The sequence below is a fragment of the Grampus griseus genome, assembly GCF_964374135.1.
Source record: "Grampus griseus genome assembly, chromosome: 3".
Lineage (NCBI taxonomy): Eukaryota > Metazoa > Chordata > Mammalia > Artiodactyla > Delphinidae > Grampus > Grampus griseus.
In genome coordinates, this window is record NC_139019.1 from 82,981,952 (window position 1) to 82,999,276 (window position 17,325).

At 34.4% G+C, this 17,325-nt stretch overlaps 2 protein-coding genes across 7 annotated transcripts in view; one reads left to right on the forward strand and one right to left on the reverse strand.

The window, feature by feature from the left end:
- Positions 1 to 1,885, reverse strand: part of GIN1 (gypsy retrotransposon integrase 1) — a 28,608-nt gene extending 26,723 nt beyond the window's left edge. The window contains exon 1 of one of the 3 annotated variants that reach the window (XM_082652079.1): positions 1,753 to 1,885. The gene's annotated coding sequence lies outside the window, so the exon portion shown is untranslated. The remainder of the gene's footprint in view (positions 1 to 1,752) is intronic. The other 2 variants (XM_082652078.1, XM_082652080.1) reach the window with 2 other exon arrangements.
- A 106-nt stretch (positions 1,886 to 1,991) lies between these two features.
- PPIP5K2 (diphosphoinositol pentakisphosphate kinase 2) overlaps positions 1,992 to 17,325 on the forward strand; it is a 75,309-nt gene continuing 59,975 nt past the window's right edge. For 2 of the 4 annotated variants that reach the window (XM_082651216.1, XM_082651217.1), the window contains exons 1-5: positions 1,992 to 2,233; positions 9,385 to 9,769; positions 12,563 to 12,758; positions 15,262 to 15,352; positions 16,600 to 16,685. In XM_082651216.1, the coding sequence (XP_082507342.1) occupies positions 9,656 to 9,769; positions 12,563 to 12,758; positions 15,262 to 15,352; positions 16,600 to 16,685 (487 nt within the window). In that variant the 5' untranslated portion in view covers positions 1,992 to 2,233; positions 9,385 to 9,655. Of the gene's footprint in view, positions 2,234 to 9,384; positions 9,770 to 12,562; positions 12,759 to 15,261; positions 15,353 to 16,599; positions 16,686 to 17,325 lie in introns of those variants that run through there. The other 2 variants (XM_082651218.1, XM_082651219.1) reach the window with 1 other exon arrangement.

Below are 17,325 nucleotides of genomic sequence, written 5' to 3' on the forward strand. Positions count from 1 at the left end.
CAAAGTAGCAAAGAACTTTCTTGTCTCAAAACCTTTATCTTCAAGGAAAAAAAGATTTTAAAATCTCGTTCCTTTCATTAATGGAACGAGATTAATGTTACACAGCAATGTTTATTTATGTTTTACTGCTAAACACGAAACCCAGAAGAATCAAGAGTTGTATACTTTATAATGAGTTTATAGTCTAATTGGGTTCACAAGTTTGTGGTTCTGGCACTAAAGACAGATGACAAGGAGAAATAGAAAACGAATAAGAAAGAAAAATCAGTTCACAAAAAGTACAGTCCTCTAAGTAGAAGGTTAAAAGTTTCCTGCTAATGTTTGCTATTTATATATAGGTATAACTTAAAGAACTAATAGTTTTTTCCTTTTCAAAAGAAATATTTGGTCCCTAGAAACCATCCAATGGAATAGTTAATATGAGCAAATGGCTTTAGGCTATAATACTCAGAACAAAGATAAATATCTTCCTATTCCCAAATATTATTAAACAAAGGTATCATTTACAAGGGAGAATTAAGTGGTTTGAGTTATAAACACGAAGATTACATTACACCTTTTTTGGATATGCTCACATTTTCAAGAATTCTTAAAAAAAATAATTACTCATGTATTAAAATATGTAGGGATGAGAAAAGGCAGTACAGGTGTCTTATTACAAATCCTAATTGAGGAACTGTCAGGATCAAATTTGGTTGAGCTTTTTACACTATGTCCCTGGTACAACATTAGATGAAATCAATGAATACTTATTGTAGGTGTAAATACTTATTACTTGATTCCTTTAATAATTTTATCTTGTGTGTGCAATAAAGGCAGTTAGGTACCACTTTAAATAAAATTAGGATTTAACTGTGTTTCACCAAGGGCAAAACCCAATTTAAGCTTCTAAAGGTTATAATACGCATATGTCCCAACTTTAAAACTTAAAATCTGTAATATTTCGAGAAACATATTTACTTGGGATCATTAATTTTACTTCTGAATTATTCTATTATAATCTCTGAAAAACTGGAAGTGCACAATTTTATGTAACGAAAACGACCGGGAAATCTAATTACACAATACACTTCCCTATAATCTGCTTCACTTCAACGTGCAAATTCATTTAACAAAAACGCCTTCATCTCCATATGCATAAACATGAAGCCACATGTGATAAATGAATTTAAATTTTAAAAATTATTTCTCTACTTTGGTTCAGAAACGCTCATTTAAAGAACATCCACAGAGATAGTAATTTTCCTTTAAAACAACAGGGCAAGATTCTCCCTTAAACTCGCATTTCTCCCCGCCACAGGAGATTTTAATCTGGGGCAAAAGATTAAATGACAACTATGATAAAGTAAGGAGGAGAATTCTTTACTGTCAGCCAAAGGCAGCACTCAACTTCTGAATTTGCTACTCTGAGGGAGCATTTCCAGAGTTTGGGTTACTCGTTAACTAATTCTTAAGGGCAAGGTCCAGGTAATTTAGCGTAGGCAAGAAAACGACCAATAAGTAAAAGTCGGTCACACGCAGAAAGCACCTCCCTAGGCCCGACAACGGAACACGTCCCTTTCCTGCTCAGCTGTCGCGGGCATCGCAACGCCCAAGCAAGGCCCTCCCGCTCCAAGGGCGCCTGCGCAATCTCCACAAAGTCAATTAAACCCTTCTTTAAACTAGTTGACGCGAATGGTTTTGAAATTACTGTCAGCTCACGCCTCATTTTAAAAAATCATCAAGTGTGAACACACCAAAACGACCACTCACCGAAGTGGTCCTAAACGCAAGCGTCAAGATTTAAGCGTCCTCTCGCGATTTATGTGGTGCTGCCGGAAGCGGAACTATCCGTGTGGTTAAGAGAGGAGTGTTTACGGGGGCCTCGGAGCTTCGGTCACAAAAGGTTAGGGCGGATCGTTTGGTTCTTGCCGGAAATCGTTCCGCCCGGTGAGGTTTCAGTGTGAGACCCGAGGCGGGAGGGGAAGAGGCGTGACCAGGATTCGGCGAGGTGTAGTGTTGCCTACAGTATCTCTCTGTGGCCTTCCAGCTGCTATTGAAGAGAGAAGACCCAGGTTCAAGCTAACAGCTGGAGTCTCTTTGATGAACACCTCAGTTCTGTCCCGGGGATTAAAGGGGAAACCGAGGCCTGAATGGGCGTGGTCATTTCCTGCAGTTCGCGTGACGACCGCAGCCGTGGCAGGTGCGGGCCCAGTGACCGAAGGAATCAAGATGTGGAACCTGGTCCCCCGAGGTTTGCGGCAGCTGCTGGGCAGTTGTTTTGTCTCCTGCTGCGCTCTGGGGGAGACTAGACACGCGCTCCTCCTAGGGGCATGTGCCAGAGAGGCAGCGTGGGTGTGGAGGAGTGGCAGTACAGCCTTGAGGGTCTTTCCGTGTCTTATTTTCTCTTTCTCCTCCATCACTTCCCTTTTCCATTTCTTGGGTTTGAGATACCGGAGGTTTCATCTTAGCTCGAAGGGAACTGCCGAGGTTCTGGCTGGTACGCCAGGCTGCGGTCTCGTTCCACCGAAGTAGGCAGTCTCGAGTTTGGGGACTGCTGTGGGTAGAGATGGCTATTTTCATTTTCATTCCTCAGTCTTTGTCCTTCTGCTCCTCGGCTTCTCCACTCCACTACAAGAGACCAAAAGCCCCTTCCGTTGCAGCTTTCCAGAGTAGGGAAGGAGGCTGCAGGTCACTGCCGCCCCTAATCGGTTGGAGTGTTGCATCCTCGCGCGCTTCGAGGGGGAAGGGGCGAGGGTGGTGACCGCTGGATCTCATCTACTAGGACTTCCTGGGAGTTTGCGACCTTTGGAGTCCCGTGGATGATACTTACCTTGGCTTTAGCGTATTGAAAAGCTTAGTTGTGGAAGTAGGAAGCCTCCTTGCTGACTTAGGCACCTAGCATCCTTGCTCTGCAGTGGGATAGAGTTGTGCTTTGCTACTGAAAATTCTTCATGAAAAATAAAGGTTTTGTTTCAAGCAAATAAAAAAAATAATGATAGCTGCCATTCACTGAGTTCTTATGTGTGCCAAGTGCTTTACATAGTTTCTCATATACTTCTCTCAACAATTCCATGAGGTGTATTGTATTAGATTATTATTCTCATTTTACAGAGGTAGGAACTGAGCCTTATCTCTAAGCCTCACTTAACTTGCTCTAGTAAATTTTTTCTACTGGTAAACGTTTGAACAAACCTGTACTAGAAAGCAGGTTTTTCATACTTCAAAATCTGTATACTTAACTATTACATTACCATTGTCCTACCGTTGTGCTTCATTGCTTCCAACTTCTTCACTAACGTTTTCAGTAGCTGAAAGTATTCATTAGAAAAATATTTGGTATGCCTATTTAGGTGTCTTAAGGCAGACAGATGTGACGTCTGTCTTCATGGAGCTTCAGTATTGATGCAGAATTAAATAGTTCAGAAACCAAAATACTTAAACTTGCATGGGTTTGTTTAAAGCAGGTGATTAAACTGGTGGGCAGAAGGTGCAGGTTGTGCAATCAAAGCTTGCTGTTTAAGTTTTAAACTCACGACTTGCAGGGTAGTTGTGAGGGTATTAAACTTAACAATTGGTGGAACACTTATTCATCACCCAAATAAGTGCTATGCACCAATTAAGTACTGGGAATATATAGATGACATCCTCGTTCTCTGAAAGCTCCCATGCAACTACATATGAATAGTATTGTGGAACTATTAATGTTCTTATGTGGAAATGATACTGTGGTTTTGTAAGAGCATGTCCTTATTTTTAGGAGATGCATAGTAAAGTATTTAGAGATGACACATATTGATGTCTACAACTTACTTTCAAATGGTAGAGCAATTGTTGAGTCCAGTGGTGGGTATATGGGTGTTTACAGTGAACTGTTCTTTCAATTTCTGTGAATATTTGAAATTTTTCACAATAAAAAGTTGGGGAGGAAAACTGTAACTGTAGTGGAAACATATTTGTAACGATAGATCCAAAATGCTGTGGAACATAGAGGATGGAAGAGGGTGCTGATGTGTATTTGGGGGTTAGCAAAGGTGTGACTTCCAGACTTTTTAGTTTAGTAGTTTAACAAGCCCTCCAGGTGATTTGAGTGCATTCTAGAGTTTGAGAACCAGTGCTTTGAGCGTGGGTACTTTAGTAGCATGATACTAATTTCAAATTTAGAAATCAGCCTTAATAGGTATTTGTCTTTTGCACAAATTTAAACAGATTACCAAACCTGGCTACACTTTGATTTGTTAAAATATAGATTATCTGGTTAAGAAATGCTGCTGTAGAAAATTTGTGGGAGGTCTATTAACTTGAGTTTTTACAGATGTCCCAGATAATTCTGATGTAGCCAGTTTATTATGGGACTACTGCTATACAAAGAATCTTAAAAATAAGAAAGGCTCAACTTTGATACTTGAATAATGTAATATCTTTAAGGCCAGTTATATGTTTTGGAATTCATGATGGAGGATGTAGGTTGGTCGAAATGCTAAATAATGTGGAAATGCATAAGGTATATTTGGTTTGTCAGGGGTTCAGGTGAAATAGCAATTCATTAGAATATCCTGGATTTCCTATCATGCCCATAAAATTTCATCTTGTACTACAGTATACATATCACTTGGGTAGGGGAAACAAAAAATACATTTATTTCATACTTTTAGTTTTATAAGTATTTATTTAATATGTGTAATACTATGGTAAGGACTGTGGAGTCCTGATTTTGCCCTTAAGTGATCATGATGGCCTTTGGTTTAAACAGACTTGGATTTGATTTCTTTTTACAGGTCTTATTGGGTGTGTGGTTACAGTCAAATTTCTTGAACTTTCTGAGCTTCAAGTCCTCATTTATAATCAAATGATGGACATTTATCTATGTACTGGAAGCATTTGTAAAACGAGGAAAATATCTCTAATCCCAGGATTGCTAAGAATAATTGTTAAATCACAAAGTCATAACTGCTTCCCAACTTTTTTCATATTAGAGTATTCATAGAAAGTGATAGTATTTGTACGATGTTTCCAGGAGAAACTGAAGAGAGTGGTGTTGGAGGCAACTGGCCGGGGGTTCCAGCTGCCACACTTGGCATACTTAAAGTATTCATTCATGGTGAGGCAATGTGTTGCGAGGCTCTGGGTTAACAAATTAAGTACATACCAGGTAGCAATGGTGAATAAATGTTCGTTCTCTTGAAGCTTATCGTGTTTTGAAGGGATGTACACAACCAAAACAGCTAAATAATGCCAAAGTAGAGGTGACCAAAGGGCAAAATGAATGATTCAGAGAAGAAATCTTGGAAATTGTTAAGGAAAGGTTTGTGAGGGAATATTTTTTGGGTACTTGAGATGTGCCAAGCGTCAAGAAGACAAAGACTCTGCTTCATCAGCTTTGTCTCCTTTTTTATCAGATCATCAGATCTCCTGTAATAATAGCATGCTCCCCTAACAATGGCAAACACAGGTTTTGCTTGCCATGTACTTCCATTGTTCTACACTCCCCCTCCTTTTTTTGAGTTCTACAGGGGTTCTCAAACTTGGGTGCACATTAGAATCTGAGAAACCTTAAAAATACCTGGGCCTTTCTCCCAAATATTTTGATAAAATTGGTATGGAGTATTGCCTGAGCGGTGGGATATAAGAACTTTCTAAATATAATTTAATCTGTAAAACAACTTGAAAGATAGGTACAATTTACTGAGGCTCTTAGAGGTTAATTAACTTGCTCAATGTCACACAGCTACTGGAGTTAAGATTTAACACCAAGTGTTTTTGGCTCCAGAATCCATACTATTAACCACTAGCCTGTTCTGTCTATTTCTGGTATTTGTAAGTATCATTCATATATCAGAAGAGAAAACAAAAAATAAAGCCTTTGCCTACCCTTATAACAAAGCCCTTCAAAAGAATTGTCAATATAGCTTGTCTCTACTTCTTCTTCTCCCGTTCTTTTAAAAGCAATCCAATCACATTTAATAAAATTGAAAATTCTTACCGTGGCTTCTCAGTCCTCTGTATGTATCTTAGCTACTTCTCCGACTTTATTTTCTACCATTTTTCCTTTACTTGCTTGCTCTGCTCCAGCTGCAATGTTCTCCTTACTTTTCCTTGATCATGTGAAATCTGCCAAATATTTATGTTTTAGGGCCTTTAGAGTTTGTTTCTTGTCTGGAATGCTCTTGTCATATAACCCCATGGCTGGTTTCCTCATTAATTCAGATTTCTACTCAAATGTCACCATATTAGGGAGGTCTTCCTATCATATATTTATTTGTTGATTTGTGTATCGTCTCTCTCCAAATGAGTGAATGAGACATGGTTTCAGACCTAAACCCATAATCAGATGGGGGACATACATATATGTATTTGAAGACATATATGTATTTGAAGCAGCATTGAAGACTGAAACAGAATTTGACTAAGTGAAGAGAAGGGGACAGATCAGTCATTCATTTATACTCTTGGAAAAAAATGTGCAGGATACACATTTTTTTCCAAAAGCTGATTTCTACTCACACATAATACACATATAAAGTAGCTCAAAAATTTGGGAAAATATAGAGTAAAGGGACTAGTAGGAAATACAACCCAATAATTCCACAACTAAGAACTACAACCAGTAGTTCTGCCACTGGGTCATGGTATTATTAACTGACTTATAAATTTTCATTTTTATGCATTCTAGACTTTTCACGATAAACACTCTAAAATTACAGTTTTTGAAAATTAATTTTCAGCTCTGTAGAACAGGATTATTATCACTCATTAAAGCACCTAAATTAGAAGAAAGTACAATTTTAAAATCATGCCATAAAGTGTACACATACACATACTTACATGCATATATATATATATATAAAGTAAACATATATCTTTATATGCACTGAAATACATCTCCCACTGTTGCCGTTCTGAAAAGTGAGACATTATTGCATATTTCTATTGTAGTTTTGTTGGTGTGCTTATCACACTAAAACAGAAAATGTTAATTTACTTGGCTGTCTTCTTTCTAGACCTTAAGCTGCTTAAGAAAAAGGTTCATGTTTACTTTGACTTTATATTGCTAGCACCTAATACTGTGCCTTCTGTAATAGGTTAAAAGTTATTTGTGATTTAGGTCAACAAATAATGAGCAATATTCATTTTGTTAGATTTTATGTTATGTTAATAGGGAGCTTGGTTTATAGAGTGCCTATAGAAACTAAGGTTTATTGAGTGTTTAGTATATGCCAAACATTTACTTACTCTTCACAGAGTTACAGGGTACTATGATACCCCTTTTTTTATAGATGAAGAAATTTAGAGAAACTAGCATAAGTTGCTTGTTATGTAATGACAGATTTAAATAGGTATATCTGACTCTAAAACACATGCCCTTTCTGGTACTAAATATTCAATATTAGGGCTGGTTTTAGGTGGATGGGAGGGGTTAAAAACTAAAAAGAAACCAAAGAAGTTTGCCTTTTGATACAAAACAGAAGAACTGAGATCAGCTTATTCACTACCATCAAGTTTTACAACAATTGGAAACTTCCTTTTTTTTTTTTTCAGCAAACATCTTTTATGTATGAAACAGTGCAAGGGAAATAGGAATAAAAAACACTGATACATAAAATGAATTATTTCTACTTTTATTCTTTAATGACAAAGTTTTAAATTTCATAAAAATGTAGTTGCCTGGCTAGGTAAACTAGTTTTTTTTTTTTTAATATAAATTTATTTATTTATTTACTTTTGGCTGTGTTGGGGCTTCGTTGCTGTGTATAAGCTTTGTTTAGTTGTGGTGAGTGGGGGGCTACTCTTCGTTGTGGTGCGCGGGCTTCTCATTGTCGTGGCTTCTTGTTGTGGAGCACGGGCTCTAGGCGCACAGGCTTCAGTAGTTGTGGCACGTGGGCTCAGTAGCTGTGGCTTGCGGGCTCTAGATCTCAGGCTCAGTAGTTGTAGCGCACGGGCTTAGTTGCTCCGCGGCATATGGGATCATCCCAGGCCAGGGCTCGAACCCATGTCCCTTGCATTGGCAGGCAGATTCTTAACCACTGCACCACCAGGGAAGCCCAAGGTAAACTAGTTTTAATGTTTCATAGGGAGCCACCAATTAAACTGGAATTAGATCTTTAGGGATAGGACTTTTGGCATTATGCTTTGCAGTTCTAGCTAGCTTATCATTCAGCTCCTAAGAATATTTAATCAAGTAATTTCTTGTATTACCAGTAATCTAATAAAGTATTTGATATGTAGTTTCATCGTGGTAGGTGATTAGTTTTAATATGACCAAGGAACCAAGTACATGTAAACAGCTTTGCTAAGGAATATTCTGAGGTTATATCACTGTTGTATGATAGTTCTTAAACTGATGTTCATGGGCATCTGTTTTTGTGGAAGTTTGGATGTCTGTCAATCACATAAAATTGCTTGCAGAATTTAGTGTACTTGTGTATTTTTTCTGAGAAGATCCATAGATTTTAGTAGATTTGCCACAGGTTTTTTTTTTTTAGGCTTTATTTTTTTAAATTGAGGTATACTTGACATATAATATGTAAGTTACAGGTATACAATACAGTGATTCACAATTTTTAAAGGTTATACTCCATTTATGGTTATTATAAAATATTGCAAAAGCGTTTGTGACTCTAAAACTTTGAGCTGCTGTTATAATGAAATCCTGTTTTCATTCTAATCTTGTTCTGTTGATTTATATGTGAGACCAAAATGAAGAATGGTTATGTACCCCAAAAAACCTGTTTGCAAATTGAACTTATACAATTTGAAGCCTTTTTAAAAATTGATTTAATGTAATTTCAGATTGGTGTATAGTTGTTAATTATTTTTAAATCCACATTATATTTTATCCTTTTCCATTCTATTCAGATATTACTGAGCTATGTGCAGAGGGATTTAGCTTTTTTTTTTTTTTTTTCTTGTGGTACGCGGGCCTCTCACTGATGTGGCCTCTCCCGTTGCGGAGCACAGGCTCCGGACACGCAGGCTCAGCGGCCGTGGCTCACGGGCCCAGCCGCTCCGTGGCATGTGGGATCTTCCCGGACCGGGGCACGAACCCGTGTCCCCTGCATCGGCAGGCGGACTCTCAACCACTGCTCCACCAGGGAAGCCCGAGGGATTTAGCTTTTAGTGTAATTTTGTTATAATTTGAATAATTTTCTCCTAATTCCTTAGATATTTTTAGACTTGAATTTAGTGTACTCTTTTTTGTTATTTTGTATCAGTTTGTCAAATTGCCAAGATATATATTATTGAAGATGAGAGTCTAAATTTCTTAAGTTTATGGAAAAATGTCTTTTCATTTGAAGGTATACATCAAGTTATTGATAATGATTTTACAAGTGTCATTTAAAGTTATTTTTACATGAGTGATTTTGAAGTACAGTCTCCAAAATTAATTTTTTAATTGCATTTTAGGTAAAAAGATTGCCATATCAACTCACTGAAGCAATAGGTCACTGTCTTGTCTTTTAAACTGCATCAACAATGAAGCAATAATATCTGAGAACAAATGAACATTTGCCAACTAACTGTCATCACAATTTCAAGTGATTGTATAAGCAGAAACAAGCTGCAACAGACCCATGTGTCAACTCTTACAGAGAGAATGCTTTTTTCAGATGCTGTTTATTTAGAAACAGTTTTAGTATATCACATTTAAGTTATATTTATATCAAATGAAATAAAAATGAGTGAAGGCCCCAGATTCTTTGTTGGACCTGAGGATACAGAAATAAACCCTGGAAATTATCGACACTTCTTCCACCATGCAGATGAAGATGATGAGGAGGAGGATGAATCTGTAAGTTGTTTGTTTAGTGAAGACCAATACAGTCTGGGCTTTTTACTGATCACTGTGAAGGGGAATTGATACCATTGTCTTAAATTATTAAGACATTTTTTTCATATAGAAATTTGTTGGAAAGTTTTAAACTGAAAAAGCATACTGTGTTTCATTAGTAACATTACTGAATCTATAGTGCTTCAAGAAAGACAATTAGAGGTCAGATTTCTAAGTTGTTTAATAATGACTAATTTAGTGTCTTTCATTGCTATGTCTAATATAACACAGGGTTAGGTAGAAAAAGTGACAAGGAGAAAGAGTAATCAGGGCCATAAATCAAAAGGGTTCCTTGTATGTAGAAGTGCTACAGCAAATACATCAAGATAAAGAATTTTAAAGGTATTAAAGAAGAACTGCTTAACCAGCTTCATTAAGTTTGTCATGTTGTCAACACAAGTAGTGGCTGACCTGAAGATACCCCTTTTATTAACTATTCAGAAGTCTAAACTGTGTGACTAGGAGAAACTACCTCAAGTATCTACGGGTGTGTGTGTATGTGTGTAAACCATACTGGATCTTTAGGAGTAACACACATTTATTATGTTTATTTTGCTATGGTTATGTTAGCTCAACATTTTTATTACTCATCATTTTTGTCCCTTTACAATTAGAGATTGCTTTACTTTGAGAACCTATTTAAAATACAAACTTAAAATATGTGTTTCTTATATTTCCAATTGAAAAAAGAATTTTGTTTTAAAACAAAAACCTGTTATACTTGATGTAAGTAGTAAAACTGAACCAAAAATAGCTATTAGATGACTCTTCAAATTCTTTTTCACTGTTATTTAACAACACCTTTCACAGTGCAGTTATACATCTGAAATGCAAAATCAGACTGTCACCCATTTAAAATCTATCCCACCCCCCTCACGTCACCCCTAGAAAAAAATGATGGTTTTCAAACTTCTCATACCAGCCAAAACTTTTCTTCATCTAAAGTCTTATGTAGAAGTCCAGTAACTAAAACATAAAAGCAGAGCTTCTCTAACTGACTTAGACTAGAAAGTACTTTTGATTCTGCCTCTGCTACGCTTACCCCTTTTCTTTAGAGTTCTTCTGAGCACATGAGAACACCGCTGATAAATCAAGTCCAGTCTTCTTCCATATAAGGATTTTTATCTCTCTCCTATGTCTAGAACTGTACTTGTCTCTCTTCTCTTTTACCTTTTATGTTTTAGCAATATCAGATTTTTATTTCCCACATATTCCATCTTGTACCATGCCTCTTTGCTGTTGTATGTACTTCTTTATCTCTGAAATACCCCTCCTTTTTGGATAATTTGTGAATCAGTTTTCGTTCTTCAAAACTTCAGATTTCATGTTGTTCAGTCTTCCCCCTCTCCTTACTCTTTTCCCCATGAGAAACTTGAACATTTTTTCCTCAATACCATTTCTATACCTTGACTATATACTTCTATTCTGTGTATCACTATGTACTGTATGATTACTGTGTTTCCTGTTAGATTCAAAGTGCTTGATGACAGGTAGTTTCTGTATATGTAACTCTTCAGTGCAATATTGGTACTAATTAAATTGAGTTCACATTTTGAGGAGCTTGATTTGGTTCATTTGACCTGGAGATTGATAAAATGATTTGTTCCAGATTGTTCTGTTAAGGTATCAAAGACGTTAGGTTGAGTACTCTTGTTGTCTAGGGAGATCTACTTAAGGAGCATCATAATGAGCTATGCCGAGGCTTTTGATCAGGAAAGAATTGAATAAGGGAACATAAAAGTAGATGATCAGAGGGTGAAAGACAGCAGATCCCAGGGAGGTTAGAATTTACAATCTTTGATGGTAACATCAAATCCAATACCAATTTGAACTCTAAATTTCATATGAGTGAGAGGAATAATGCTAAGCATAAAGAAGAAGAATTATTCAGATGTTGCCCTGTTTTATTTTTAGATTTATAATAAGAGAAGGTCTAGTAAAACACTTTTGGGCCCAGATTATAATGTCATATAAAATAAATAAATATAGAAGAGAGAAGAACTGAAATGGAAAACTGGACACAGCTTTATATTTGATAAAACTCTCAAAGTACCTGAAAGCAAAGACCTCAGAATGAATCTTGAGTAATTTTATAAACCCATGAGCTACTCATAAGTTTTCTATATTCTGCGTTTTAAATTTCAGGCTGAATCATGGCCTTTGAGCTGTAGCAAGGGTGCCAGAGATGAGCAACACTATAAACTAGGAATGTTGAGTATGAAGATTGGGGTGTCAAAGAGCATAGACACCTCTGTTAAGCAGTGTGGCTTTCTCCAAAATTTCCTTCTAAGTTGTCATTGGTGACCAACTCGTATTTAAGCTCAATCTACAAAAATATTTTAACACTGCATAGCTTTGTAGTGAAAATATCTTATTTTAGGCAAGAGAATTCTTTATCTCACTCCTATTGGCCCTTTAGGCCTTATTTGCTCCTTTAGCAATTTAACAATTTGCTAAATTGTTATTTAGCAAATAAACGCTAGAGACAGTTAAGGAAGTATTTAAGTTTGAAATCTGAATGAAAATAGTAACAGTGTTCTGAAACTTTAAAAAAATTTTTCCAGACCTTTATAGAAAACTATTATTATTAAGTATTTATTATAACAATATAATCTTGAAAAATGCCTGTTCGGGTAATGTGTCACTTTTATTGATTCATCACATACTTTATGTACTTCTGACAGAGTTTTAAGATAGCTGTACTTTGGAGTTGTTATCAAGTCAACCTGATTTTTTGTTTTCTTTCTGTTTTAGCCACCAGAAAGGCAGATTGTGGTTGGAATATGTTCCATGGCAAAGAAATCCAAATCCAAACCAATGAAGGAAATTCTTGAACGGATCTCCTTATTTAAATATATCACAGTAGTAGTATTTGAAGAAGATGTTATTTTGAATGAACCGGTGGAAAACTGGCCTTTGTGTGATTGTCTTATTTCTTTTCATTCTAAAGGTAGTAAAACAGGGAGGGAAACCTCTTTATCCTTTCTAACTATAAAACTAATAGATAAAATAGAAAAATAAAATTAAACTCACCTAGTCTCACAGATAAGTGATATTAACATTTTGATATATTTCTTTCCAATCTTTTTTTGTGTGTATTTTTTAAAAACACATTTAGTGTTATAGTGTATATGTAATTTTATATTTAATTTTTAACCTAATTACATCAAGAGGTTTTCCCCTTCTATATCATTTGTCAAAAACCTGATTTTTAATGGTGTCACAGTATATCATCCTGTGAATGTACTATATCATACTTAGCCAATATCCTAAAAGTGAAATGGTTTCCAATTTTTACTATTAAAAATAAGATTGTGATGAACTTTTTGAATGTACGTCTTTGTTTACAACTGTAAGTTTCTTAGGACAAATTCTTGATTTTTTAAATATTATAAGCCCATATGTTTTGCCATATAGAAGATGATCTATCATTCCTCAATACATATTCATGCTTTATTTCTTAAGAACTTAATATTTGAATTTTATATTTTCCTTGCTGTCTTTTATAAATCAAACTGAAATATCAATTAAGCTTAAGTATTTCTTCAAAGTAATGTCCACTAATCAAAAGTTATTAAGTGTATGTCTGAAAATTTATAACCTAAGAATCTGTGAATTAAGTGAGTTTTCATTAAGAGCTCTAATTTAAAAGATATGCACTCAGTTATAAATGTTTTCATATTAAATCGTTTTTGTTACCAAACTAATGTAGCCTCCAGGTGTGTTAAAGTCTCACTTTAGTTAGGTGTTTAAAAAGCATCCCCTTCAGCAAGAAGGGGATGGAGCAGGTTAAGATTTTTTGTGCTCCCATACCCTGTATTGATTTTCATTATTTCATAGAGAAGTCAAGTCCCTGGTCTTCTTTACAGACTGAAGTCATTCATTTTAGAGGATCTTAAAACTTGCTTATCCTTGATGGTAAGGTGTTCTTCCCTTACTGTCACGTGGTTCTTCCTATTTATTAAGTTAAAGCTAGTTATTTGCTTGTAAAAACTAGATACTACCTAAGGTCATGTCCCACATGCTGCCTCCTTAACAGCAACAAAAGCAGGGTAATGACTGTATAGGCGTTTCTTATTTCCTGAATTCTGTTACAAGGCTTCAAACCATAGACATTGAGACATCTTTACAGTAAGTGATGAATTCTTAAGAGTCTATAACACTAGATGGGTTTGTGATTTGTGGCCCATTGATTCTTGGTATAGAGTACTTCTAATTAAATGTTAAAAGCTAAGAGGAATTTAGGATTAAATCTTTTTTTTAACTGACCATAGCTCTTTGTTTTGTTTTTGTTTTTTTAACTTCAGTAGGCTTTAACACTTCCTTCCTCTACTAACTATTCTGATAATGCTACAAAATACAGTGTCTTCACAGATACACTGTAGCATACTATAGTTAAATGCTAAAGCTATGTATGCCTGATGATTGTTACGCTTTTGCTTATTTATTAAAATATTGTTGTTTAGGGAATAATAATAGTTAACATTTATTGAGCACTTATTATGCCAGGTATTGTAATGTGTTTTATATACAGTATTATATTTAATTTCCCCAAAACCCTTTTAGTTAAAATACCCCTTTACAGCTGGGAATCAGAGACTTGGAGATATTAAATAAATTTGCCCACGGTCACATAGCTAATGAAAGGTGGAGTTAGGGTTTGAACCTTGGTTTATGCTCTTAACATCTATGGTATACTGCCATTCTTAATCATAAACTATACGTTGATGGATAAAATTGGAGTCTTTTAGTGTTAATACAGAGAGTGAAGTATAATCATTAAAATTATTTAGATTTTTTTTAGATCTCTTACTATATCTGCCATTTGATTTGTTTTCATTGTAATTAGTAATTTTACCGAAGTCTAGAAATGGTAAGGACTTAATTTCTGCTGTGTTATTGACTTAGTTAACAGCAAGCATGATTCTGCTCATGTATTTTATATTTTGAGCATATCTGTTGAATGTAAATTAATTTTTCTTTTGCTGTTTTTGAAGATGCTTAAGTTCTTTGAATTATCAGCTAATTTATATGTATATGCATCAAAATATCGTTAGAAGAAGAGGAGTTATATAAATTTTTTAAAAATCACCAGGTGATTGTGATACACTTATTTGTATATAGATTTCTATTTGTGTATGAGGTAGTCTTACCTTCTGTCAGGTGACTTTGAATAATCAGGCATCAACTAACATGTCAGTGCTCTAAATTGGGTTATGTAACCACTGGCTTGCTGTGCCTTATCTATCAAATTCACTAAGAAAAAATAAGATTTATTTACTAGTACAAGATAAATCAAGTTTTGTGTATTTATAATTCTATCTTCTAAAGAAAGCAGTTACATGCATAATGAAATTAGTCTTTTATAGGAAATGGCATAAATTCAAGTTGATTAAGTTATAGATGTCAACTTATCTTGAGATTCTACAGAATATGTTAATATGTGTTCTTAGGATTTCCACTGGACAAGGCAGTTGCCTATGCAAAACTCAGGAATCCATTTGTAATCAATGACTTGAATATGCAGTATCTCATACAAGATAGGTGAGTGGTTAAGTTGGCTAAATTAAGGAAGGAAAATTAACATTTATTTAGTATCTACTTAAACTGACATGGTATCAGGTGTTTTTATACATATATAAATTTGTGGTATCCTTGAAATAATACTTAGAAATAGGTATTTGTACCCAGTTTTACAGATGACAAAACTTGAGAATCAGGCAGATCATTTAGTTTGCCAAAAGTCACAAGTAGTTTCTCAGGTAGTGGGACAAGGACTTAAACCAGGTCTGTTTAATTTCCAGACCCTACTAAACCACTGAAAATTATGAACAGTTTTTCTATCATGTGACTGATGATGAAGCTACGGCTTTACCCATTATAACTAGGTTTTTAATGGTAAAGTGGAACCATTTTGAGAAATATTTTACTGTATATCTTAGCAATTCATTTAACAGGTCAAAAGCATAGATATTTAAAAGAAATTGTAAAATACAAATGCATTTATATATTTCATTTAATTGGTGTTTCACTCTACTGGCTACCCTTATAATTTCACCGGTATTCTATTTTATTCTGTCTTAGCATTACAATATGAGGTTATACATATGAAAATGCTATATGAAGTGTAAGGCCCTATAGTTTTTTGTTTTTCTATTTTTGTTTTTCCTTTTCCAGATAGTTAATATCTCAATTTTTATAACATTTTTCCTAGGTTTACATGTTTATATAGTATAAATATATATATGTATATATATAAATGCATATTCATTTTAAGAAATTTAAAAAATAAAATTATGAAGAAAGGCATTTAACCCTGCCACTACGTTTACCATATTTTTTTAATATAGAAAGCAATACATATATGCACTTATATTTTACAAAATTAGCATCACATTTCTATTAAAAGACTATAAACATTTTCCCACATTGTTAAATATTCTTTGAGTACTGTATAAGGGTTTTAATACTTAGATAATATTCTGTCATTGTGATATAGTAACTTTAACCATTTCTTTTTATACACTTACATTCCCAATTTTAAAAATTAGTATTTTAATATGCCATAAAAAGTATTGTACATACACTTTTGTTCTAATATTGCTGAATATTTACTTAGAATACAGCTTTTCAATGTTTTAAATGACATATTTGTTTACTTAAAAAAAGACTTTATATGCATGACTTTTTTAATGATAGAACAGTAATAATGTACTTTATGAACAGTACAGCAATATACTCATTGTGAAACAGAACAATAAAACAGTAAGGATATTTTCTTTTTTCTTCAGGAGAGAAGTATATAGTATTCTTCAAGCTGAAGGTATTTTACTTCCTCGTTACGCAATTTTGAATCGTGACCCAAATAATCCCAAAGGTAAGAGTAAGAGATTTTAAACAAGCTATCTTTTGTCACTTAACATACTTTTGAGCCACTGTCTTCTATAATTAAATGGAAAGAATTTAAATTATGTTATTCTATTCAATTTTTAAAAAATGATCCAAATAGGCAATTAAATTTCAATAAAAATGTGACACTATGAACTACAAGGCTAACTAATAATCAGGAGTTGTATGTCCTACATTTCTTTGGTCTACATTTGACATATCAGAATCATAAAGAAGAATTTTTAAATTACATGCTTAATAAATTTGTATTGATTGGGGTAAATGAGTGATTCATCTATGACTATTGATTTAAGTATTAGAAACTTCATGTTAGTATGCCACAACTAAACTTCTGATGAGTAGGAATTTTGAAATACTACTATTTATTAATATTTTAAAGTACCCTTTGCTTCATTTTCCTGGTTATCTAAAGCATAGCATGTAAGTTACACTTAGTCTAAAAAGGCAAGATAAATGTTTATATGTTTTAATATTTAATATTCTGATAACTATTTGGGGGAATTTTGATGACTTTATTGTACATTAGAGGAATTTTTATTAAAAACCAGATATAGTACCATCTGTAACAGGGAACTTTTCTCATTTGTCTAGAGGTACAACTTGCTGAT